The sequence below is a fragment of the Coregonus lavaretus genome, assembly GCF_964263955.1.
Source record: "Coregonus lavaretus genome assembly, chromosome: 8".
In the NCBI taxonomy this organism is placed as follows: domain Eukaryota; kingdom Metazoa; phylum Chordata; class Actinopteri; order Salmoniformes; family Salmonidae; genus Coregonus; species Coregonus lavaretus.
In genome coordinates this window covers 48,047,502-48,075,140 of record NC_139995.1, presented here as the reverse complement: position 1 = coordinate 48,075,140, position 27,639 = coordinate 48,047,502, and the positions used below count along the sequence as shown (strand labels likewise).

The 27,639-nt window shown below is 45.4% G+C and overlaps 1 protein-coding gene across 1 annotated transcript in view; it reads left to right on the top strand.

Moving 5' to 3' along the window:
- Positions 1–27,639, top strand: part of LOC311134262 (plexin-A1-like) — a 312,099-nt gene that overhangs the window by 124,576 nt on the left and 159,884 nt on the right. The window contains exons 5-8 of the mRNA XM_084167885.1: positions 18,098–18,198; positions 22,673–22,796; positions 26,162–26,315; positions 27,087–27,186. Coding sequence (XP_084024011.1) covers positions 18,098–18,198; positions 22,673–22,796; positions 26,162–26,315; positions 27,087–27,186 — 479 coding nt within the window. The remainder of the gene's footprint in view (positions 1–18,097; positions 18,199–22,672; positions 22,797–26,161; positions 26,316–27,086; positions 27,187–27,639) is intronic.

Here is a 27,639-nt window from a genome sequence, read left to right as displayed (position 1 = left end):
TTGTGTGTGTGTGTGTGTGTGTGTGTGTGTGTGGGCTGGCTATTGTCTATCCTCTTCAATGATAATTCTCACTCCAAACCATAATATAAGCTCTCTCCTGGTCTCCTAGCATTGGCCACACATTGACAGTACTCACACAATTTCTCTCTTACTCCTCAGACCCAGCTCCAATGGCAAGAGCATCACTATGATCCCTAGGTTGCGGGGTCGAATCCCCAAAACTGCTCGCACAAAAGACACAGCGCAGACCCAGCCTCTATCCTGTTGGGCTCTTGTTGGTCGGGGTGTAAACCGCCTTTTGACAAAGTAGTTTCTTGTCTCCGGGGGTAACTTGTACATCAATTGGTTTGAACCCACATATATTTGGCCACCAGCCAACCTCATTAGCAGCAGCAGGCTTGGCTCCAAACATCACCTCAATGCAAACAAAGAAAAAGTAAAGTTCCTGGGGAAATACTTGCTGTTGGCTGCATCTGAAGTCAGGTACTATACCGTTCCACAGGGATGTTGGTCCATGCTGACGCAATGGCATCACGCAGTTGCTGCAGATTGGATGCCGATACATTCATGCTGCGCTTACAGCCCGTTCCATCACATCCCAAAGATGCTCTATTGAGTTGAGGTCTGAGGACTGCGTGAACCACTCAAGTAAACTGAACTCACCGTCATGTTCCTAGCAATGTTTTTCCACTCCTCTTGTCCAGTGTTGGTAATTGCATGCCCCCTGGAGTCACTTCTTGTTTTTACCTGATAGGAGTGGAACCTGATGTGGTCGTCTGCTGCAATAGCCCATCCGTGACAAGGATGGCACCAGAGAAGATGGCTGCCGTTTTACAGCCCTTTAACCAATTGTACTATTATGTGTGTTTTTTTGCATTATTTGTAATTTATTCTGTACATAATGTTTCTGTCACCGTCTCTTATGAACAAAAAGAGCTTCTGGATATCAGGACAGTGATTACTCACCTCGTATTGGACACATATTTTTTCTTCAACGAGTCGGACGCAAAGGATATTCTACAGACACCCGACAAGGCCCAAATCCCCATCATTTGCATGAGAAAGAGACGGAGATATCGTGGACGTAGGTCGGGGGTGCCTTGTAAGGTAAACAACAGCTGGTGTATTAAATCTAATACTAAGGAAGTCTCAAGGTTTTGCTCGCCTGAGGTAGAGTATCTCATGATAAGCTGTAGACCACACAATTTACCAAGAGCGTTTTCATCTATATTTTTTCGTAGCTGTCTATTTACCACCACAAACCGATGATGGCACTAAGATTGCACTCAATGAGCTGTATAAGGCCATAAGCAAACAGGAAAACGCTCATCCATAGGCAACGCTCCTAGTGGCCGGGGTCTTTAATGCAGGGAAACTTAAATCCGTTCTACCTAATTTCAACCAGCATGTTAAATGTGCAACCAGAGGAAAAAAAAAAAAAAAAAAAACTCTAGACCACCTTTACTCCACACACAGAGACGCGTACAAAGCTCTCCCTCGCCCTCCATTTGACAAATCTGACCATAACTCTATCCGCCTGATTCCTGCTTATAAGCTAAATCTAAAGCAGGAAGCACCAGTGACTCGGTTAATAAGGAAGTGGTCAGATGACGCAGATGCTAAGCTACAGGACTGTTTGCTAGCACATACTGGAATATGTTCCGGGATTCTTCCGATAGAATTGAGGAGTACACCACATCAGTCACTGGCTTCATCAATAAGTGCATCGATGATGTCATCTCCACAGTGACCGTACGCACATACCCCAACCAGAAGCCATGGATTACAGGCAAAATCCGCACTGAGCTAAAGGGTAGAGCTGCCACTTTCAAGGAGCGGGACTCTAACCCGGACACTTATAAGAAATCCCGCTATTCTCTCCGATGAACGTTCAAACAGGCAAAGAGTCAAAACAGGACTAAGATTGAATCATACTACACCGGCTCTGACCCTCGTCGGATGTGGCAGGGCTTGAAAACTATTACAGACTACAAAGGGAAGCACAGCCGCAAGCTGCCCAGTGACACAAGCCTACCAGACGAGCTAAATCACTTCTATGCTCGCTTCGAGGTAAGCAACACTGAAGCATGTATGAGAGCATCAGCTGTTCCGGATGACTATGTGATCATGCTCTCCGTAGCCGATGTGAGTAAGACTTTTAAGCAGGTCAACATTCACAAGGCCGCAGGGCCAGACGGATTACCAGTATGTGTACTACGAGCATGCACTGACCAACTGGCAAGTGTCTTCACTGACATTTTCAACATGTCCCTGACTGAGTCTGTAATACCAACATGTTTCAAGCAGACCACCATAGTCCCTGTGCCCAAGAACACTAAGATAACCTGCCTAAATGACTACCGACCCGTAGCACTCACGTCTGTAGCCATAAAGTGCTTTGAAAAGCTGGTCATGGCTCACATCAACACCATTATCCCAGAAACCCTAGACCCACTCCAATTTGCATCCCGCCCCAACAGCTCCACATATGATGCAATCTCTATTGCACTCCACACTGCCCTTTCCAACCTGGACAAGAGGAACATCTACGTGAGAATGCTATTCATTGACTACAGCTCAGTGTTCAACACTATAGTGCCCTCAAAGCTCATCACTATGCTAAGGACCCTGGGACTAAACACCTCCCTCTGCAACTGGATCCTGGACTTCCTGACGGGCCGCCGCCAGGTGGTAAGGGTAGGTAACGACATATCTGCCACGCTGATCCTCAACACAGGGGCCCCTCAGCGGTGCGTGCTCAGTCCCCTCCTGTACTCCCTGTTCACCCATGACTGCATGGCCAGGCACGACTCCAACACCATCATTAAGTTTGCCGACGAGTGGTAGGCCTGATCACTGACAACAATGTGACATCCTATAGGGAGGAGGTCAGAGACCTGGCCGTGTGGTGCCAGGATAACAACCTCTCCCTTAACGTGATCAAGACAAAGAAGATGATTGTGTACTACAGGAAATAAAAGAGGACTGAGCATGCCCCCATTCTCATCGACGGGGCCGTAGTGGAACAGGTTGAGAGCTTCAAGTTCCTTGGTGTCCACATCACCAACAAACTATCATGGTCCAAACACACCAAAACAGTTGTGAAGAGGGAACGACAAAGCCTATTCCCCCTCAGGAGACTGAAAAGATTTGGCATTGGTCCTCAGATCCTCAAAACGTTCTACAGCTGCACCATAGAGAGCATCCTGACTGGTTGCATCACCGCCTGGTATGGCAACTGCTCGGCCTCCGACCGCAATGCACTACAGAGGGTAGTGCGTACGGCCCAGTACATCACTGGGGCCAAGCTTCCTGCCATCCAGGACCTCTATACCAGGCGGTGTCAGAGGAAGACCCTAAAAATTGTCAAAGGCTCCAGCCACCCTAGTCATAAACTGTTCTCTCTGCTACCGCACGGCAAGCGGTACCAGAGCGCCAAGTCTAGGTCCAAAAGGCTTCTTAACAGCTTCTACCCCCAAACCATAATACTCCTGAACATCTAATCGAATGGTTACCCGGACTATTTGCATTGCCCCCCCCCCACCCCCTATTTTGTGCTGCTGCTACTGTGTTTATTATCCATGCATAGTCACTTTAACTCTACCCACAACTCCTGAGTGGCGCAGTGGTCTAAGGCACTGCATCGCAGTGCTAACTGTGCCACTAGAGATCCTGGTTCGAATCCAGGCTCTGTCGCAGCCGGCCGCGACCGGGAGACTCATGGGCGGCGCACAATTGGCCCAGCGTCGTCCAGGGTAGGGGAGGGAATGGCCGGCAGGGATGTAGCTCAGTTGATAGAGCATGGCGTTTGCAACGCCAGGGTTGTGGGTTCGATTCCCACGGGGGGCCAGTATAAAAAAATATGTATTCACTAACTGTAAGTCGCTCTGGATAAGAGCGTCTGCTAAATGACTAAAATGTAAATGTAATGTACATATTACCTCAACTAACCGTTGCCCCCGCACATTGACTCTGCACCGGTACCCCCTGTATATAGCCTCCCTACTGTTATTTAATTTTACTGCTGCTCTTTAATTATTTGCTATTTTTATTTTTACTGCATTGTTGGTTAAGGGCTTATAAGTAAGCATTTCACTGTAATGTCTACACCTGTTGTATTCGGCGCATGTGGCAAATAAAAATTGATTTCATTGATGAGTTATGCGTTACGAAATGCCGTTCTGCACACCACTGTTTCACTGCGCCATTATTTGTCTGTTTATGGCCTGCCTGTTAGCTTGCACGTTTCCTGCCATTCTCTTTCGACCTCTCATCAACAAGCTGTTTTTGCCCACAGGACTGCTGCTGACTGGATGTTTTTTGTTTGTTGCACCATTCTCTGTAAACCCTGGACACTGTCGTGCGTGAAAAGCCCAGTAGGACGTGCCACTTCTGAGACTATCATACCACACTCAGTTGCTTAGGTCACTCGTTTTTCCCATTCTAACATTCAATCGAATAGTAACTGAATGCCTATCTGCCAGCCACATGGCTCACTGTCGGTAGGAGTGATCCAACATCTCCTCTTTTATCCTTACAATAAACACACACACACACACTCACACACACTCACACACACACACACACACACACACACACACACACACACACACACACACACACACACACAGCTGAGACACACAAACACACACACCGCATGGAGGACGTAGTCATTGTAATGTAGATGTAATGTAGTTAATAGACTCTGGGGTGGTGATGTGAGACGAGGAAAGGGGCAGACAGTAGGTCATACACCCATACATTCAGATACCCATACACCCATACACACAGACACACAGACACACAGACACACACACACACAGACACACAGACACACAGACACACAGACACACATACACTCAGACACACAGACATGCTCACACTTCTTACACTACCTTACCCCCTTATTTCTCTCTCTCTCGCTCTCTCTCTCTCTCTCTCTCTCTCTCTCTCTCTCTCTCTCTCTCTCTCTCTTTCAATTCAATTTCAATTTATGGGGCTTTATTAGCATGGGAAACATATGTTAACATTGCCAAAGCAAGTGAAATAGATAAACAACAAAAAAATACAATACAAAATTTACAGTAAACATTATATTCACTGAAGTTCCAAAAGAATAAAGACATTTCAAATGTCATTATGGCTATATACAATGTTGTAACGATGTGCAAATAGTGAAAGTACAAAAGGGAAAATTAATATGGGTTGTATTTACAATGGTGTTTGTGGTGAAAGTGTTGCTCTCTCTAGTGTGGTCCTCTGTAGCTCAGCTGGTAGAGCACGGCGCTTGTAACGCCAAGGTAGTGGGTTCGATCCCCGGGACCACCCATACACAAAAAAAAAAAATGTATGCACGCATGACTGTAAGTCGCTTTGGATAAAAGCGTCTGCTAAATGGCATATTATTATTATTATTATAGTGGTGGAAGTTTTGCTCTCTCTCATGGTGAAAGTGTTGCTCTCTCTCTCGTGGTGAAAGTGTTGCTCTCTCTCTCGTGGTGAAAGTGTTGCTATCTCTCATGGTGAAAGTGTTGCTCTCAGCTGGGTAATGTGGTCATAGAGCAGTGTACTGTGTCAATGTTATTGCAATCCTTGACCCTGTGTGAGTGTAGGTGTGCCATCTATGTGAACTGTGTGAATGTTTTTCTTTAAATCCTTGACCCTGTGTGAGTGTGTGTGCCATCTATGTGAACTGTGTGAATGTTGTTATCGAACCCTCCTCCTACAACTAGACCCTACTTGACTGCCTCAATTGACCTAATGTCTCACCCTGTCTCACGACCGGACAAACAAGATTTGCAACGTGTCTTTGACCCTCTCACGTTTATCTGTTCATCTGTCTCTCAGGCTTATGCTTGCTCCCGGTCTCCCTCTCTCTCCCCCTCTCTCTCTCCCCCCTCTCTCTTCCCTCCCTCCCTCTCTCGCTCTCACGCTCTCTCACTCTCTCTCCCCCCTCCCCCCTCTCTTCCCACGCTCTCTCCCCCCTTTCTCGCTCTCGCTCTCTCGCTCACTCTCTTTTGATCTCTCCCCCCTCTCTCTCTCTCTCTCTCTCTCTCTTTCGACCTCTCCCCCCTCTCTCTCCCCCACCATCTCTCTCTATATTATGCCAATTAGCAGTCATGAGTGCATAACTCTTTTTACGTTCTCCCGGGAATAATCAAACCCACTGCCCTGGCATTGCAAGAGTCATGCTCTACCAATTGAGCTACAGAAGACCTTTCTCTATCTCCCCCTCTCTTTCTCTCTCTTTCTCTCTCTCACAATTCAAAGGGCTTTATTGGAATGGGAAACATATTTATGTTGCCTAAGCAAGTGAAATAGATGATAAACAAAAGAAAAAGAAACAATCAAAATGAACAGTAAACATTACACTCACATAAGTTTCAGAGGAATAGAGACATTTCAAATGTACAGTGTTATAATGTGCAAATAGTTAAAGTACAAAAGGGAAAATAAATAAACATAAATATGGGTTGTATTTACAATGGTGTTTGTTCTTCACTGGTTGCCCTTTTCTTGTGGCAACAGGTCACAAATCTTGCTGCTGTGATGGCACACTGGTATTTCACCCAATAGATATGGGAGTTTATCAAAATTGGATTTGTTTTCAAATTATTTGTGGGTCTGTGTAATCTGAGGGAAACATGTGTCTCTAATATGGTCATACATTTGGCAGGAGGTTAGGAAGTGCAGCTCAGTTTCCACCTCATTTTGTGGGCAGTGTGCACATAGCCTGTCTTCTCTTGAGAGCCAGGTCTGCCTACAGCGACCTCTCTCAATAGAAAGTTATGCTCACGGAGTTTGTACATAGTCAAAGCTTTCCTTAAGTTTGGGTCAGTCACAGTGGTCAGGTATTCTGCCACTGTGTACTCTCTGTTTAGGGCCAAATAGCATTCTAGTTTTCTCTGTTTTTTTGTTAATTCTTTCCAATGTGTCAAGTAATTCTCTTTTTGTTTTCTAATGAGTTGGTTGTTGTTGTTGTCCTGGGGCTCTGTGGGGTCTGTTTGTGTTTGTGAACAGAGCCCCAGGACCAACTTGCTTAGGAGACTATTCTCTAGCTTAATCTCTCTGTAGGTGATGGCTTTGTTATGGAAGGTTTGAGAATCACTTCTTTTTAGGTGGTTGTACAATTTAACGGCTCTTTTCTGGATTTTGATAATTAGCGGGTATTGGCCTAATTCTGCTCTGCGTGCATTATTTGGTGTTTTGCATTGTACACAGAGGATGTTTTTGCAGAATTCTGCTTGCAGAGTCTCAATTTGGTGTTTGTCCCATTTTGTGAATTCTTGGTTGGTGAGCGGACCCCAGACCTCACAATCATAAATGGCAATGGGTTCTATAACTGATTCAAGTATTCTTAGCCAGATCCTAATTGCAATGTCAAATTTTATGTTCCTTTTGATGGCGTAGAAGGCCCTTCTTGCCTTGTCTCTCAGATCGTTCACAGCTTTGTGGAAGTTACCTCTCTCTCTCTCTCTCTTTGCTTAGTGTTGAGTGATAAGGACACTTGTTGGATAAACACTGGTCTCCATGGCACTGATAAGCACCCACTGCCCTCTGCAGCTCTCATACCTGACCATTGAGAATAATCAACCCCACAGTCAACAATGAGACCCTCTTAAATAACACATACACACACACACACACACACACACACACACACACACACACACACACACACACACACACACACACACATGACAATATGCACACGACACACAGACCTCTGTTGTTTCCTGTCTGTAAGGGTTGTGTGTGTGTGTGCGATTCTACAACAGGTGGGACTAACCCTGAATGCTGATTGGTTAAAACTACATTCCAGCCAGTGTCTATTCTACAAGTTACCACCGGCTAAAGCTATGACGTTAAAATGCCTATTTACTCTGTTCCCTCTCACTGCACAATCCACTGTCTCATCAGCCCAGCCAGGCAATTTATAAACTTGATCTCCACTTTAAAAAGCATCTAGACATTATCTAATTCATTTTAGACTAATATTTAGTTTAAGAGTGGAGATTTGTATAAACCTTGCTGTCTGTCTCTCTGACATTTGCAACATTGTTTCAATATTCAAATTCGATCTCCATCTGTCGCATAGTAATGAACGTGTCGGGAGTCGGGATGAGACAGACGGGCAGGCAGCTTTTCTCAGCCAGTCAAAATCATGAATTAGCATAATTGATATGGATATATATATATATATATATATATATATACACAAAGACATGTCAATTGAAAAAAGGTAAAACAAAATTAAGTACAGCTAGTTTGCAGTCTTTCCACCTTCAGTTTGAAGTGTTTATGTTAGCTGTGTTGTTGGCTAGCTCCTCTCGACAACAGTGTCCTGACGAGAGAGCACATTTTCTATGCCAGGCGAAATCGCCCATCATTAGCTCATTGTTATGGATGTATGATGTATCCAAATAAAAGCTGCTTTGTTGTTACTCTGGCTTCACTGTTTGATGTGACTGTAAGTTAGCCATCGTTGGCTAGCTAGCAAGCAAGGGATAAGAACGTTGCCAGCCAGTATGGCAATATAACATTTATAATGAACGACTGGGTCGCGTCCATAGATACATAACAAAAAGACTGAACGACTGGGTCGCGTCTCTGGCAAACAAACCGATAGAACAAACGACCAGCCAGTTTGGGTAGCAACCCTAGATTTGTGTCAGGATTAGATCTTGTGGAAGGATGAAATAGTATGAATAAATTCATAGCAATAACATTTTGAATGAAAATATGTCAATCATTATTTGAATATGTTGGTAACCTGTTGTATAAAAGTGATAATGCCCTCGAAGCCGGTGTTTGGAGGATATATTGGCACAGTTTGCTTTGTCTCGGGCCTAACAACACCCGTGCCAATGTTTCCTCCAAACACCGGCTTCTTGGGCATTATTACATTTACATTTTAGTCATTTAGCAGACACTCTTATCCAGAGCGACTTACAGGAGCAATTAGGGTTAAGTGCCTTGCTCAAGGGCACATTTACGTCATTTAGCAGACGCTCTTATCCAGAGCGACTCACAAATTGGTGCATTCACCCTATAGCCAGTGGGATAACCACTTTACAATTTTTTTTTTTGGGGGGGGGGGGGGGGTAGAAGGATTACTTTATCCTATCCCAGGTATTCCTTAAAGAGGTGGGGTTTCAAATGTCTCCGGAAGGTGGTGAGTGACTCCGCTGTCCTGGCGTCGTGAGGGAGCTTGTTCCACCATTGGGTTGCCAGAGCAGCGAACAGTTTTGACTGGGCTGAGCGGGAACTATGCTTCCGCAGAGGAAGGGGAGCCAGCAGGCCAGAGGTGGATGAACGCAATGCCCTCGTTTGGGTGTAGGGACTGATCAGAGCCCGAAGGTACAGAGGTGCCGTTCCCCTCACTGCTCCATAGGCAAGCACCATGGTCTTGTAACGGATGCGAGCTTCAACTGGAAGCCAGTGGAGTGTGCGGAGGAGGGGGGTGACGTGAGAGAACTTGGGAAGGTTGAACACCAGACGGGCTGCGGCGTTCTGGATGAGTTGTAGGGGTTTAATGGCACAGGCAGGGAGGCCAGCCAACAGCGAGTTGCAGTAATCCAGACGGGAGATGACAAGTGCCTGGATTAGGACCTGTGCCGCTTCCTGTGTAAGGCAGGGTCGTACTCTCCGAATGTTGTAGAGCATGAACCTGCAGGTCTACATACTTACTAAAGTATGTAACCCTGACCATTGCAGTAACAGCCACGTTCACGTTCATTCTGAGTACATTACTCCATTCTGAGTACATTAGATCTAGGCTCAACTTCCAATACCCAAATCCTAACCTTCACCATTAAGCAACAACACTCCAAACTGACCTTAGATCAGTGTACAGGGTCATTGGGCCACATACATTCCACACCCTGGTATGAGATGTCACACACTGCTGTTTGCTAGACAGTTGGGGTCTGGGGTGGGGAGAGATTCAGGGAGGCACATGGCCTTCTATCATCACACACTGCTGCAACCATGCCTTAACACTAGCACACAGTGTGTCTCTGACTGTATCTCACTATGCTAGAGAGGGTCAAGGGGAGAGTGTGTGTGTGTGTGTGTGTGTGCGTCTCTGTGTGTGTGTGTGCACATCTCTGAAAAGAAAAAGAGAGGGATATATAAACATAACTAATACAGCTTTAAAACAATTTATTCTCCCACCCCTCTCTCTACCTCTGAAGGACTTAATGGGATATAATCCTCAGGTCATCCATCCAGGACTGGAGGAGGAGAGCTTTTTCCTCCTTTTTTCCCCCATCTCCCCCTCCTTCCCTCTCTCTCTCTCTCGGAAGGAAAGAGCGTGTGAACGATGGCAATCCCCTTTGACAGTGGCAGCTGCTGCAGGAGATATAGTCAGATGGGATTATTTGCCGGCGAGGAATAGGTTTCGATGTGTCTTAATCTCAGTAGATCATGTTCCCTATCTATTTATCTCTCTCGCTCTCTCGCTATATACAGTGGGGAAAAAAGTATTTAGTCAGCCACCAATTGTGCAAGTTCTCCCACTTAAAAAGATGAGAGAGGATTGTAATTTTCATCATAGGTAAAAAAATAAAAAAATAAAAAATTACAGACCTCTACATGCTTTGTAAGTAGGAAAACCTGCAAAATTGGCAGTGGATGAAATACTTGTTCTCCCCACTGTGTGTGTGTATATATATATACACAGTGGGGAGAACAAGTATTTGATACACTGCCGATTTTTGTAGGTTTTCCTACTTACAAAGCATGTAGAGGTCTGTAATTTTTATCATAGGTACACTTCAAATGTGAGAGACGGAATCTAAAACAAAAATCCAGAAAATCACATTGTATGATTTTTAAGTAATTAATTTGCATTTTATTGCATGCCATAAGTATTTGATCACCTACCAACAAGTAAGAATTCCGGCTCTCACAGACCTGTTAGTTTTTCTTTAAGAAGCCCTCCTGTTCTCCACTCATTACCTGTATTAACTACACCTGTTTGAACTCGTTACCTGTATAAAAGACACCTGTCCACACACTCAATCAAACAGACTCCAACCTCTCCACAATGGCCAAGACCAGAGAGCTGTGTAAGGACATCAGGGATAAAATTGTAGACCTGCACAAGGCTGGGATGGGCTACAGGACAATAGGCAAGCAGCTTTTTGAGAAGGCAACAACTGTTGGCGCAATTATTAGAAAATAGAAGAAGTTCAAGATGACGGTCAATCATCCTCGGTCTGGGGCTCCATGCAAGATCTCACCTTGTGGGGCATCAATGATCATGAGGAAGGTGAGGGATCAGCCCAGAACTACATGGCAGGACCTGGTCAATGACCTGAAGAGAGCTGAGACCACAGTCTCAAAGAAAACCATTAGTAACACACTACGCAGTCATGGATTAAAATCCTGCAGCGCACGCAAGGTCCCCCTGCTCAAGCCAGCGCATGTCCAGGCCCGTCTGAAATTTGCCAATGACCATCTGGATGATCCAGAGGAGGAATGGGAGAAGGTCATGTGGTCTGATGAGACAAAAATAGAGCTTTTTGGTCTAAACTCCACTCGCCGTGTTTGGAGGAAGAAGAAGGATGAGTACAACCCCAAGAACACCATCCCAACCGTGAAGCATGGAGGTGGAAATATCATTCTTTGGGGATGCTTTTCTGCAAAGGGGACAGGACGGCTGCACCGTATTGAGGGGAGGATGGATGGGGCCATGTATCGCGAGATCTTGGCCAACAACCTCCTTCCCTCAGTAAGAGCATTGAAGATGGGTCGTGGCTGGGTCTTCCAGCATGACAACGACCCAAAACACACAGTCAGGGCAACTAAGGAGTGACTCCGTAAGAAGCATCTCAAGGTCCTGGAGTGGCCTAGCCAGTCTCCAGACCTGAACCCAATAGAACATCTTTGGAGGGAGCTGAAAGTCTGTATTGCCCAGCGACAGCCCCGAAACCTGAAGGATCTGGAGAAGGTCTGTATGGAGGAGTGGGCCAAAATCCCTGCTGCAGTGTGTGCAAACCTGGTCAAGACCTACAGGAAACGTATGACCTCTGTAATTGCATACAAAGGTTTCTGTACCAAATATTAAGTTCTGCTTTTCTGATGTATCAAATACTTATGTCATGCAATAAAATGCAAATTAATTACTTAAAAATCATACAATGTGATTTTCTGGATTTCTGTTTTAGATTCCGTCTCTCACAGTTGAAGTGTACCTATGATAAAAATTACAGACCTCTACATGCTTTGTAAGTAGGAAAACCTGCAAAATTGGCAGTGGATCAAATACTTGTTCTCCCCACTGTGTATATATATATATCGGTGATAATGCTTTACAGATAGCGGAATAAAGGGGTGCACAGAAACTCTACTTGGGCCCGATGCTATCACGACCCTAATGGAAGTTACGACTCCTTTCTTTCTCACTTTTTAGTTTGGTGTTTTTCGAGATGTAGGAACTATGGAGAGATGTGATAACATTGGGGAGGAGGGATGGAAGGAAGTAAAATAGAGGTCATGTGTTTAATAGAGGTCATGTGTTAGAGGTCATGTGTTAGAGGTCATGTGTTAGAGGTCATGTGTTAGTTAAATAGGGGAGGTGATGTCTTTGTTAGAGGTTTGATATACCTTTTAATCCATTGGGAGGTCTCTGCATTGGGAGGTCTCTGCATTGGGAGGTCTGTCCATTGGGATGTCTGTCCATTGCCTCCTCTCTTCAGCACCTAATGTTTTACTGGTGGCCCAAATATCTTTTAACATTTGCAAATTAAGCCATATCTCTTCCTACAAATTGATTCAATTTGAGCAGACACAGGACACAGATTCAATGGACATGACACCTCCTTTCACTCTCGCCCCCCCCTCCCACCCCCCCTCCCAGCACTGTTAGCCTCCCTGCTTATCTCCAATCAGTCAACATATCTAACAGACCACCGGCCATCGATCCCTCTAAGCCCTTACAATCCAGTCAATAGAGATGCTACGCTAGCCTGGTTTTGACAACCCTGCAGCCAGTGGACACAAACCACCACAGCACTGACTCCCCATAGACCCCCAATGGAAGTCTGTGTGCTATTGCTATGCTAATTCGCTATGTTAAAGTGAAATAACTAAGCTACGCTAACGTTAACGTTAATGCTCATGACTATAATTCCCCCCTCTACTCTAATACATCCCCCCCTCCATTTTGATTACTGTTGCCGGGCCATATTGATGTCTGTAGCCACGTAGCGCGGTTCGATGCGAGCACAGATTAAACTGTGCGGCTGATGGAGGATGATGGACGTTTATTGAAATGGGGGCGCTGTGCTAATGCTAGGTGAACTCGCGTTGCGGAGAGAGACAGTTGACGGTTGTTGACGGCTAAGAACTGTAGCGTCTTTTAAATCTAATCATAACCTGCTGTGATTAGCTGGTTATGTGATGGAGCAGTTCTGACAGGCAAACTTAGCCAATTCAGTGCTACCCCCTATCTATCCTACCTCCACCCCTATCCTCTTGCCCCTAGTTTTAGTTCTAAGCCTGCACTAACACACCTGATTCAATTAATCTACTATTCATCATCAAGCCCTTGATTTATTGGAAATGGGTATGTTAATGCTGGGCTAAAGCAAAACCCTTCACACCCTTTCCCTACCTGAGATCCAGGATCGAGGAACACTGCCCCAAACTCTTAGATAATCCACCGCAGGGGACGAGCCTCAATCTGGGGGAGAAGTATGTGGTGTGTCCCCCTCCCACCAATTCCTCTGGAGGTTCCAACATAGCCTTTATTTAAAAAAAAAAACCCAACTGCCACTATTTTATGTCCCCCTGATCTTACGGCAAATTAAAGTGTGTATTGAAGGCTTTACAGGGGCCTTAGGCCACCGGGGGGGCCATAACAATATATAGCCACCCTCAACCCCTCCCATTTATCTCTGAAGACCATCCCGTTTTGATTTCTATTTGCCATATATTTCTAATTGTGCTGTTTCACAAACGTTCTGAACCTATATACATTTTACATTTTATGGACACAGTATATTTTACATTAGTTATCTTGTTGTTTTTAGTCCCACCCTTCAGCTCCACTCAACCCCTCCAATCTAACTCTTAACACCATCCAGTTTTGATTTCTATTTGCCATATTTTTCAACTGTGCTGTGATGTTTCACAAAAGTTCTGAACCTTTCTATTTTCACAGTTTCTACATATTGTAAATTAAAGAAACATTTTTGCTAAAATTATTATAATATTATTGATTGATTGACTATGACTTTTCAAATCACCCAGCAGTGCTATTTGCAGAGTTAGCTCCAGGTAAATGTTGCAATTCTTCAGCCATTGCACACAACCCACTTTATTATTCTCAGTAAACAACTTTTTATTTGTCCATTGAAATATATTTATATGCCACCGCGTGTCTATTGTAATGCAGGCTCCGCTAAATGTAACTCTAAATGTAATGTCTTTATATCCCAGGCTAGTAGAAAGAGAAATGAAGAGTCCATCAGCACATAGTTTTATGATATTATATTCATATTTCTCACCCAGAGATCAGTGTGATAGACCAGAAGGGGGAGATTTATCATGGTCACATTGTGGATTCAGTGTAATGTAATAGAGCTGTTGGAGTACCAGGCTGCTGTCCCTCACCGTTATGTTAGCCTGGGGTCTCTGGTCCTGGAGCTACTGGGGGTGCAGGCTTTTGTTCCAGCCCCGCACTGGACCACGCTTAGGTAGTTTTAATTGGGTGTGTAAGCTAGGGTTGGGCGGTATCCAGATTTTCATGCATACCGGGATATATTGTGTTACCGTCAGTGTACACAAGGGGCACTATATCAAATGGATTTGTTTTGACACACAAAACAAATTTAGACAGCAGGGTTCTTGATTATATAATTATGCATTATTCTCTTCCCCTCGCTCATCAACTCACCCATTCTCCCCCTTCTAACACTGACAGTGTGTTTATATAGACTTATTTAGGAAAAGTGAAGGACGGAGGGGGGCATGACTTGCGGCAGAGTAATAAAACATTATAATGAATGAGCAGTGAAATGACTGCTATAGCGGTTCTAGTGTTAAAACAGAGAGTGACATTGACATGTCTTCTTTCATCTTTCATATAGCAGCCTATCCGCTCTGAGCAGCTCTTCCTCTTTGTGTCCGGGAAGCCGGCCAAATCCTCACTGGATGCTAATGAAAAGAGCTTCTAGCCCTAACCCTTCACACTAGAATATATATATATATATATATATATATATATATATATATATATATATATATATATATATATATATATATCTATATATATTTTATATTTTATTTCTTTTTTTAGTCATTTAGAAGACACTCTTATCCAGAGCGACTTACAGTTAGTGAGTGCATACATTATTTATTTATTTATTCATACTGGCCTCCCGTGGGAATCGAACCCACAACCCTGGCGTTGCAAACCAACTGAGCTACATCCCTGCCGGTCATTCCCTCCCCTACCCTGGACGACGCTGGGCCAATTGTGCGCCGCCCCATGGGTCTCCCGGTCGCGGCAGGCTACAACAGAGCATGGATTCGAACCAGGATCTCTAGTGGCGATGCAGTGCCTTAGACCACTGCGCCACTCGGGAGGCTAGAATATAACGCTAACCTTAATCCTTCACACTAGAATATAACCCTAACCCTTCACACTAGAATATAACCCAAACCCTTCACACTAGAATATAACCCTAGCCCTTCAGGCTAGAATATAATGCTAACCTTAATCCTTCACACTAGAATATAACCCTAGCCCTAACCCTTCAGGCTAGAATATAACCCTAACCCTTCACACTAGAATAGAACCCAAATCCTTCACACTAGAATAAAACCCTAGCCCTAACCCTTCAGGCTAGAATATAATGCTAACCATTCACACTAGAATATAACCCTACCCTTCAGGATATAATATAACCCTAGCCCTTCAGGCTAGAATATAACCCTAGCCCTTCAGGCTAGAATATAACCCTACCCTTCAAGCTAGAATATAACCCTAGCCCTTCAGGCTAGAATATAACCCTACCCTTCAGGCTAGAATATAACCCTAGCCCTTCAAGCTAGAATATAACCCTAGCCCTTCAAGCTAGAATATAACCCTAGCCATTCAGGCTAAAATATATCCCTACCTTTCAGGCTAGAATATAACCCTAGCCCTTCAGTCTAGAATATAACCCTAGCCCTTCAGGCTAGAATATAACCCTACCCTTCAGGCTAGAATATAACCCTAGCCCTTCAGGCTAGAATATAACCCTAGCCCTTCAGGCTAGAATATAACCCTAGCCCTTCAGGCTAGAATATAACCCTAGCCCTTCAAGCTAGAATATAACCCTAGCCCTTCAGGCTAGAATATAACCCTAGCCCTTCAAGCTAGAATATAACCCTAGCCCTTCAGGCTAGAATATAACCCTACCCTTCAAGATAGAATATAACCCTAGCCCTTCAGGCTAGAATATAACCCTACCCTTCAGGCTAGAATATAACCCTAGCCCTTCAAGCTAGAATATAACCCTAGCCATTCAGGCTAGAATATAACCCTACCCTTCAGGCTAGAATATAACCCTAGCCCTTCAAGCTAGAATATAACCCTAGCCCTTCAAGCTAGAATATAACCCTAGCCCTTCAAGCTAGAATATAACCCTAGCCCTTCAGGCTAGAATATAACCCTAGCCCTTCAGGCTAGAATATAACCCTAGCCCTTCAAGCTAGAATATAACCCTAGCCCTTCAGGCTAGAATATAACCCTAGCCCTTCAAGCTAGAATATAACCCTAGCCCTTCAGGCTAGAATATAACCCTAGCCCTTCAGGCTAGAAAAGGGAGAGAGATACTTTGTTTTGGTATGTGTGTATGTATCTGTTTGGGTGATTGTGCGTGTGTGTTGACGTGAATGTATTTGACAGTGCTGCTCCCTCCCAGTGCTTGGTAATATAATATACTGTTCACACACACCTCAGGACAGTCTCCTAACACAAACTTGACCCGACCCATCTCTTTACCCATCAGCCTTATGAAGTCCCTCTACCATATGTTCCCTCTCCTCGTTCCTAGCTTCCTCCCTTTCCTTCATCCCTCCTCCTCTCTTCTTGTAAAGTAAGACTCCACATCGCTCGCCTCCAGCTTTGTCCCTTGCCGTGTGTGGATTACCCATGGTGAGAGAGGGGAGCCCAGGTGGGTCTCCATGCCTGTGTGTGTTTCTCTCACTCTGCTAGCTATAATGACGGCCCCTGGGGGAAGTAGTTTAGTGGTCTTACCGTTTTAGAGGGATCTCTTTCCTCCACATGATTTAAAGGTAGCCTGCAGTAGAAATAAATAAATAAATAAAATAAATAAAATAAATAAATCATAAACACAGACACACACACACACACACACACACACAGACATATACACACAAGGGATCAACGGTGGTGAGAAGACCTCACAGAACTGTGTGTTGTGGACAATAAGAGTGCTATTTCACTCCCAACACATAAACACACACACACATACAAACACACACATGCAAAAGCACCCTACTCTGTCAGCACCCTATTCTGGTGTAGAGGGTTAACTTACATACTGATCCTGTGGAACATGGAAACATCTGTAGCTCGTCACTAAGCTTTTACCTCTCTAATCGCTGTGAAGAAGATACACACACACACACACACACACACACACACACACACACACACACTTTCACACAGTGAGTCCATCCGTCTGCTCCACCACCGATAGGGTTTTGGAGGTCACCTGTCAATCAAAAAGTAGTGTCCACCTGTCAGCCGGCCCAGCGTGCATTGCATGCCTGCTCCCTAAACTGGTGTATGCACCGTTGGTGGCTGTCACAGACACCGCTAGACAGGAACGACACTCCAGGACACCCGCTGCTTCAACAACACGCTGCAGTAGAAAGAAAGCACACACACACACACACACACTTTCAGCCTCTGGAACTTTTAAATGTAATTAAATGTAATTTAGTTTTCAGTCCATATGTGTGCATACATATCTTTGTGGTGTGCACTGCATTGTTTTAATATGATTTGAAAGGCTAACAACATTCTCTATCTCCTTTCCCTCCATCTCCCCCTCCCCCTATTCTCTCTCTCTAGGTGAGCAGGGTACCAGTAGAGAGCTGTGAACAGTACTCCACCTGTGGCCAGTGCCTGGGCTCCAAAGACCCCCACTGTGGCTGGTGTGTCCTCCACAACGTGTAAGTACCCAGACTGTACCTTCGGTCTACACACTCTCACTCATATGCAGCTATCTCTGGGTGCATGCTGTACTGTCACTCATATACAGCTACTCTGTGTACATGCTGTACTGTCACCCATATACAGCTATCTCTGGGTACATGCTGTATTGTCACCCATATACAGCTATCTCTGGGTACATGCTGTACTGTCACTCATATACATCTATCTCTGGGTACATGCTGTACTGTCACTCATATACAGTTATCTCTGGGTACATGATGTACTGTCACCCATATACAGCTACTATGGGTACATGCTGTACTGTCACTCATATACAGCTACTCTGTGTACATGCTGTACTGTCACCCATATACAGCTACTCTGGGTACATGATGTACTGTCACTCATATACAGCTATCTCTGGGTACATGATGTGCTGTCACCCATATACAGCTATCTCTGGGTACATGCTGTACTGTCACTCATATACAGCTATCTCTGGGTACATGCTGTTCTGTCACTCATATACAGCTATATCTGTGTACATGCTGTACTGTCACTCATATACAGCTATCTCTGGGTACATGCTGTACTGTCACTCATATACAGCTATATCTGGGTACATGCTGTACTGTCACTCATATACAGCTATCTGTGGGTACATGCTGTACTGTCACTCATATACAGCTATCTGTGGGTACATGCTGTACTGTCACTCATATACAGCTATCTCTGGGCACATGCTGTTCTGTCACTCATATACAGCTATCTCTGGGTACATGCTGTACTGTCACCCATATACAGCTATCTCTGGGTACATGCTGTACTGTCACTCATATACAGCTATCTCTGGGTACATGCTGTACTGTCACTCATATACAGCTATCTTTGGGTACATGCTGTGCTGTCACCCATATACAGCTATCTCTGGGTACATGCTGTACTGTCACTCATATACAGCTATCTCTGGGTACATGCTGTTCTGTCACTCATATACAGCTATCTCTGGGTACATGCTGTACTGTCACTCATATACAGCTATCTCTGGGTACATGCTGTACTGTCACTCCAGTTATATGTTTCCAATGCCTGAGTATGAGTGTGTCCCGATAGTCTAACAGAGTACCTGTCTCCTTTCTGTTGTCTGCACTGTGAAGTGGATAAAGGGCTAAACAAATCTTTAGGTAGTTCTCCATTGGCTTTAACCTGTCAGGCTCTCACAGATGAGAGGTCTTGTGGGCAAGACTGATGAGGAAAGGAGGCCACCTGTTAGCATTGGGACTCAGGCTCTGTGTTAGCTAGCCTTAATGCTATCCTCCGAAGTGAAAGCCTTAGCTATTTGCCAGCACATGAAAATCCATGTTGATACTGTCTTCTATCTTTTATAAGATCTTAAGATGAATGAATAAACTTGCTAGTAGCAGATGGTAGTGCTGAGCATGCCAGGTGTCCTTGTTGAAACCCCACATATGTTGGAGTGTTACTTTTCCTCTCAGTGTGTTGCGCTACAGCAGAGTGTTTTAGCTTGCTAGTCATTGTGTTACACACTGTACAGTAGGCATAGTCAATGTGTGACCTCTCACCAGACACGATGCTATAGAAGATACACTTGGTGACACAGTGTGATGTTTTCCCTCTAACATGACTCGAGGGTGTGTGTGTATGGGGGAGGTGAGAGGGTGTGTGTGTATGGGGGAGGTGAGAGGGTGTGTGTGTGTGTATTGGGGAGGTGAGAGTGTGTGTGTATGGGGGAGGTGAGAGGGTGTGTGTGTATGGGGGAGGTGAGAGGGTGTTTGTGTGTGTATTGGGGAGGTGAGAGTGTGTGTGTATGGGGGAGGTGAGAGGGTGTGTGTGTATGGGGGAGGTGAGAGGGTGTGTGTGTGTGTATTGGGGAGGTGAGAGTGTGTGTGTATGGGGGAGGTGAGAGGGTGTGTGTGTATGGGGGAAGTGAGAGGGTGTGTGTGTATGGGGGAGGTGAGAGGGTGTGTGTGTGTGTATGGGGGAGGTGAGAGGGTGGGTGTGTATGGGGGAGGTGAGAGATGGTGTGTGTGTATGGGGGAGGTGAGAGGGTGTGTGTGTATGGGGGAAGTGAGAGGGTGTGTGTGTATGGGGGAGGTGAGAGGGTGTGTGTGTGTGTGTATGGGGGAGGTGAGAGGGTGTGTGTGTGTGTATGGGGGAGGTGAGAGGGTGTGTGTGTATGGGGGAGGTGAGAGGGTGTGTGTGTGTGTGTATGGGGGAGGTGAGAGGGTGTGTGTGTATGGGGGAGGTGAGAGGGTGTGTGTGTGTGTGTATGGGGGAGGTGAGAGGGTGTGTGTGTGTATGGGGGAGGTGAGAGGGTGTGTGTGTATGGGGGAGATGAGAGGGTGTGTGTGTGTATGGGGGAGGTGAGAGGGTGTGTGTGTGTATGGGGGAGGTGAGAGATGGTGTGTGTGTGTATGGGGGAGGTGAGAGGGTGTGTGTATGGGGGAGGTGAGAGGGTGTGTGTGTATGGGGGAGGTGAGAGATGGTGTGTGTGTGTATGGGGGAAGTGAGATGGTGTGTGTGTGTATGGGGGAGGTGAGAGGGTGTGTGTGTGTGTATGGGGGAGGTGAGAGGGTGTGTGTGTGTGTATGGGGGAGGTGAGAGGGTGTGTGTGTATGGGGGAGGTGAGAGGGTGTGTGTATGGGGGAGGTGAGAGGGTGTGTGTGTGTGTATGGGGGAGGTGAGAGGGTGTGTGTATGGGGGAGGTGAGAGGGTGTGTGTGTATGGGGGAGATGAGAGGGTGTGTGTGTATGGGGAGGTGAGAGGGTGTGTGTGTGTATGGGGGAGGTGAGAGGGTGTGTGTGTGTGTGTATGGGGGAGGTGAGAGGGTGTGTGTGTGTGTATGGGGGAGGTGAGAGGGTGTGTGTGTATGGGGGAGATGAGAGGGTGTGTGTGTGTATGGGGAGGTGAGAGGGTGTGTGTGTATGGGTGAGGTGAGAGGGTGTGTGTGTGTATGGGGGAGGTGAGAGGGTGTGTGTGTGTGTGTGTAATTCTAATTGTAATTGAGGACGCGTCACAATCAAGATCGACTCGAGACGTTACTGACCTCCAGTCACAATCAGGATCGACTCGAGACATTACTGACCTCCAGTCACAATCAAGATCGACTCGAGACATTACTGACCTCCAGTCACAATCAAGATCGACTCGAGACGTTACTGACCTCCAGTCACAATCAAGATCGACTCGAGACGTTACTGACCTCCAGTCACAGAGCGTTTGACCTTCCCTCCTCCTCGCAGAAACGGAGCGCTCCACTTATTCTGCTCATATCCCATTGGATAGCGTCCCTCAATCAATTTTTACACCCCCCCCCCCCCCCCCCCCCCCACCACTCAGAATGATAGGTATTTAAGACATGTTTTTCACCCTGTGGCATTTTCTCCCGCAGTAGCTTATTAGTCATATTTGTCTCGTTCGTCAGCCGTGCAGTTCTCGACACTGTAGGAGAGCGGTCCAAGAAGCAAAGCTAAAGTGATATTAACTGAGACGCACACACATGAATGCTTATAATATGCACATGCATAAAGCTGCATGCACTCGTGCACACTCTGTTCAACTCTCCAGGGGTCAAGAAGGGGTCAGAGAGAAGGCCTGTTCAACTCTCCAGGGTTCTCTTTAGGGAGTAATGCGGTCCACAAGCAATATCACCATGACTTCTCTCTGTGTATGTGTGTTAGTGTGTGTACACGTGTGTGTGTGTGAGAGAGAGTCAGTGGGGAGGGTTGAGAGACCGTATTCTGCTGAGTGGGAAGGTTGGTATACCAAGGCTAAGATGAGGCACTTTGCATTGTGGGAAGGTTGGTATACCAAGGCTAAGATGAGGCACTTTGCATTGTGGGAAGGTTGGTATACCAAGGCTAAGATGAGGCACTTTGCATTTTTCTCTCCTTTTATTGTGCATTGCTGAGGCAGTGTCAGTTCAGAGACGTTGTTTTGTTATGAAGAGGTGGTAGTGTAAATTGGAACATTGGTGTGTGTTTTTTTTTTTTTCTGGTTGTGCAGATGGCTGATCATATGGAAGATGTTTCTGACCTTATTGAGAGATGTGTGTGTGCGCCTGTGGGGTTTTTAGGCTAATGGTATATCATTTTCACATTTACATTTTAGTCATTTAGCTGACGCCCTTATCCAGAGCAACTTACAGGAGCAATTAGGGTTAAGTGCCTTGCTCAAGGGCACGTCATCAGATTTTTAACCTAGTTGGTTTGGGTATTCAAACCAGTGACCTTTCGGTTACTGGCCCAACGCTCTTAACCACTAGGCTACCTTAACCACTAGGCTACCTTAACCACTAGGCTACCTTAACCACTAGGTTACCTTAACCACTAGGCTACCTTAACCACTAGGCTACCTTAACCACTAGGTTACCTGCTGCTCATTGATATCACTCTATTCATGCACCAAATACATTTGGGGGGTGTGTTTGTATTTATGTGTGTGTGTAATTTCTGACCTTCTCTTCTCTAGGTGTTCCCGTAAGGACAGATGTGAGAGAGCAGATGAACCCCAGCGGTTTGCCTCAGACCAGCGTCAGTGTGTGGAGCTCAGTGTTCAGCCCAAGAACATCTCTGTCACCATGTCCCAAGTCCAGGTGTGTGTGAAAGAGAGAGTGTGTGTGTATTGATACAGTAACTGTATATAAATATGTGTTTATGTAGATACACACCAGTAACTGTGTGGCATGCCAATAAGTAGCTAACTACGTGCTTGTCTCATTAAAGACCTTAACATGTTCTTCACACTAACCTTGCCACAAAGTCCCCAGTCCTCACATTAGCGCTCAATATATTCCAGGACTACGTTCCAAATATCCACACTAGCCTACCACTTTTATATTCAAGTATTGTGATGGCAGCATCATGTTATAGATATGCTTGTCACCGGCAGGGACTGTGGAGTTTGTCAGGATCAAAACAAATATGAAAGTAACAAAGCCCATGTAAAAAGTTGGAGGAAAACCCACCTCTGTTTTCTGAAAACTCCAATCCTGCGACTTCGTGACATTTACACATATTTGACTCCTAAAGACACCAGCATGGCTTTCCAAGAGGTGTTATGAGTTCCTGAGTGGTCCAGTCTCAGTCCTGACTCAGAAACAAGGTTGGAATACTGCTGTCCAACAATGATTCCCAACCAAATGTACTGATCTTGAGGAATTATGACAAAAACCATGGATATTCTTCACAATGATTCACAGCTATAATTGCTGCCAAAGGTGCTTCCACCAAGTATTAACTACATGATGAAAGGTATGTGGACACCTGCTCATTGAACATCTCATTCCAAAATCATTGGCATTAATATGGAGTTGGTCCCCCCTTTGCTGCTATATCAGCCTCCACTCTTCTGGGAAGGCTTTCCACTAGATGTTAGAACATTGCTCCGGGGACGTGCTTCCATTCAGCCACAAGAGCATTAGTGAGGTTTGGCACTGATGTTGGGCAATTAGGGCTGGCTCGCAGTCGGCATTCCAATTCATCCCAAAGGTGTTAGATGGGGTTGAGGTCAGTGCTCTGTGCAAGCCAGTCAAGTTCTTCCACACCGATCTTGACAAACCATTTCTGTATGGACCTCACTTTGTGTACTGGGGCATTGTCTTGCTGAAACAAGAAAGGGCCTTCCCCAAACTGTTGCCACAAAGTTGGAAGCACATAATTGTCTAGAATGTCATTGTATGCTGTACCGTTAAGATTTCCATGAAAAACAGCCCCAGACCATTATTCCTCCTCCGCCAAACTTTACAGTTGGCACTATGCATTCGGGCAGGTAGCGTTCTCCTGGCATCCGCCAAAACCAGATTTGTCCGTCGGACTGCCAGATGGTGAAGTGTGATTCATGTGCGGCTGCTCGGCCAACAAAAAGTTTTTGTGCTGACGTTGCTTCCAGAGGCAGTTTGGACAGACAATTTTGTGCTTCAGTGCTCGGCGTCCCCGTTCTGTGAGTGGCCTACCACTTCGCAGCTGAGCCATTGTTGCTCCTAGACGTTTCCATGTCACAATAACAGCACTTACAGTTGACCGGGGCAGCTATAGCAGGGCAGAAATTTGACGAACTGACTTGTTGGGAAGGTGGCATCCTATGACGGTGCCACTTTGAAAGTCACTGAGCTCTTCAGTAAGGCCATTCTTCTGCCAATGTTTGTTAATGGAGATTGCATGGCCGTGTGCTCGATTTTATACACCTGTCAGCAACAGGTGTGGCTGAAATGGCCGAATCCACAAATTTGAAGGGGTGTCCACATACTTTCGTATATACAGTGGGGAGAACAAGTATTCGATACACTGCCAATTTTGCAGGTTTTCCTACTTACAAAGCATGTAGAGGTCTGCAATTTTTATCATATGTACACTTCAACTGTGAGAGACGGAATCTAAAACAAAAATCCAGAAAATCACACTGTATGACTTTTAAGTAATTAATTTGCATTTCATTGCATGACATAAGTATTTGATCACCTACCAACCAGTAAGAATTCCGTCTCTCACAGACCTGTTTGTTTTTCTTTAAGAAGCCCTCCTGTTCTCCACTCATTACCTGTATTAACTGCACCTGTTTGAACTCGTTACCTGTATAAAAGACACCTGTCCACACACTCAATCAAACAGACTCCAACCTCTCCACAATGGCCAAGACCAGAGAGCTGTGTAAGGACATCAGGGATAAAATTGTAGACCTGCACAAGGCTGGGATGGGCTACAGGACAATAGGCAAGCAGCTTGGTGAGAAGGCAACAACTGTTGGCGCAATTATTAGAAAATGTAAGAAGTTCAAGATGACGGTCAATCACCCTCGGTCTGGGGCTCCATGCAATATCTCACCTCGTGGGGCATCAATGATCATGAGGAAGGTGAGGGATCAGCCCAGAACTACACGGCAGGACCTGGTCAATGACCTGAAGAGAGCTGGGACCACAGTCTCAAAGAAAACCATTAGTAACACACTACGCCGTCATGGATTAAAATCCAGCGCAAGCCAGCGCATGTCCAGACCCGTCTGAAGTTTGCCAATGACCATTTGGATGATCCAGAGGAGGAATGGAAGAAGGTAATGTGGTCTGATGAGATAAAAATAGAGCTTTTTGGTCTAAACTCCACTCGCCGTGTTTGGAGGAAGAAGAAGGATGAGTACAACCCCAAGAACACCATCCCAACCGTGAAGCATGGAGGTGGAAACATCATTCTTTGGGGATGCTTTTCTGCAAAGGGGGCAGGTTGACTGCACCGTATTGAGGGGAGGATGGATGGGGCCATGTATCGCGAGATCTTGGCCAACAACCTCCTTCCCTCAGTAAGAGCATTGAAGATGGGTCGTGGCTGGGTCTTCCAGCATGACAACGACCCAAAACACACAGCCAGGGCAACTAAGGAGTGGCTCCGTAAGAAGCATCTCAAGGTCCTGGAGTGGCCTAGCCAGTCTCCAGACCTGAACCCAATAGAAAATCTTTGGAGGGAACTGAAAGTCTGTATTGCCCAGCGACAGCCCCGAAACCTGAAGGATCTGGAGAAGGTCTGTATGGAGGAGTTGGCCAAAATCCCTGCTGCAGTGTGTGCAAACCTGGTCAAGACCTACAGGAAACGTATGATATCTGTAATTTCAAACAAAGGTTTCTGTACCAAATATTAAGTTCTGCTTTTCTGATGTATCAAATACTTATGTCATGCAATAAAATGCAAATTAATTACTTAAAAATCATACAATGTGATTTTCTGGATTTTTGTTTTAGAATTCCGTCTCTCACAGTTGAAGTGTACCTATGATAAAAATTACAGACCTCTACATGCTTTGTAAGTAGGAAAACCTGCAAAATTGGCAGTGTATCAAATACTTGTTCTCCCCACTGTATAGTTTATATTACATGTCCATCCATTAAACCCTTGGTGTTTTGACATGTATTTCATATCTCCACAATATCTGTCTTAAGAATATATGCCCTATATTCCATTGATTTGTCCCAAGCTGGTGCTGGAGGCGCGTAACGTCCCTGACCTCTCTGCGGGGGTCAACTGCTCCTTCGGGGGATACGTGGAGACGGAGGGGCGCATCCAGGGGAGCCACATCTACTGCTTGTCCCCCTCGGCTCACAATGTCATCCCCATCACCCGCAACAAAGGTGAGAACGCCGCCCGGACCCTGCCGCCTCTGGCGCACACTGATGGTGTCATAATGTCACAGCCCACTCCTCCCCCCTTAGAAAATAGAAAAGAAAAAGGCTTTTATGCCAATGATGATATCACACGCCTGTGGGCTCATCACAGTCAGTGGAGGCTGGTAAATGGAGTAGTGGCTGGAATAAAATAAATGGTACGGTGTTAATGTATTTGATAACATTCCAATCATTCCATTCCAGCCTGTCCTTACAATCCTACAGTCTCCCTCCTCCTCATCTTCGCAATAGCTTCGCCTTGACCAGAATTGCACATTTCATGGCTTTATTTACATAACTCAATAATACTTTCTGAGTTTCTCTGTAACTACCAATCTTTTCCCCCCTAATTGCTCCCCAAAGCATCAATATTCTATATTCATCCTCTCCAATATGACATGTTTAAGATAGTTCAGAAGCAGTTCCATTGCCATGCGTTATGCATCTTTATCAGTTCTAATGCAATCATGCCACAATGATACCACTGTTGCCTGTGATGTCTCTTCAAAGCTTGGAGATGAAGGAGACGTATGTATTTAGATTCCCAGAAGTGATGTGTTTAGACTTGAGAGTTCCTAAAGCAGATTTCTTATCCGCCATTATGTATTGTTATCGGCTTTAATGCAATCTAATGGTCCCTGTGACGCTAAGAGCAATTTTTACCTGACTTATTCTCTCCATAGTCTCCAATGCATGACATAAGTGTAATGTTGCTAAGTGATGTGCGTGTCTCCGTAGGGGACAAGCGCATGGTGAAGCTCTACCTCAAGTCCAAGGAGACGGGCAAGACATTCGCCGGCGTGGACTTTGTATTCTACAACTGCAGCGTGCACTCGTCGTAAGTTTTCTAAATTGTTTAGTTTTTCTGTAATGTCTTTAAAAACTTGTGTACTTTTTTTGTTATTTCATTTTTTTTGTTTTGGGCTTTCTCCCTTCTCCCCTTCTCTTCCATCAGTTTTGTTTTCCCCTCGGTCCTCTTGTTACACTGCCCCTGAGAGGATGCAGTGAGCCTGCACACACACACGCAAACACACACACACACACACATCCCCACCCCCCTGTAACCTCTGTGCACCTAGGTGGCTCATGTTACCATCACTGAGTAAAAATCTAACCCTCCATATATGACGAGACACCGAGATTCAAGATGGTAATACAAAAGGTTAATACATATCAAAATCTGCCCAAAATAAGCTTTGTGTCGTGGTTAGTGTTTATGTAACCTCTTTTCAATTGCTACTGCGTATGGGGGCTCGTCCGGGATCTTGTTTCCTATTAGTATGGTAGTTGC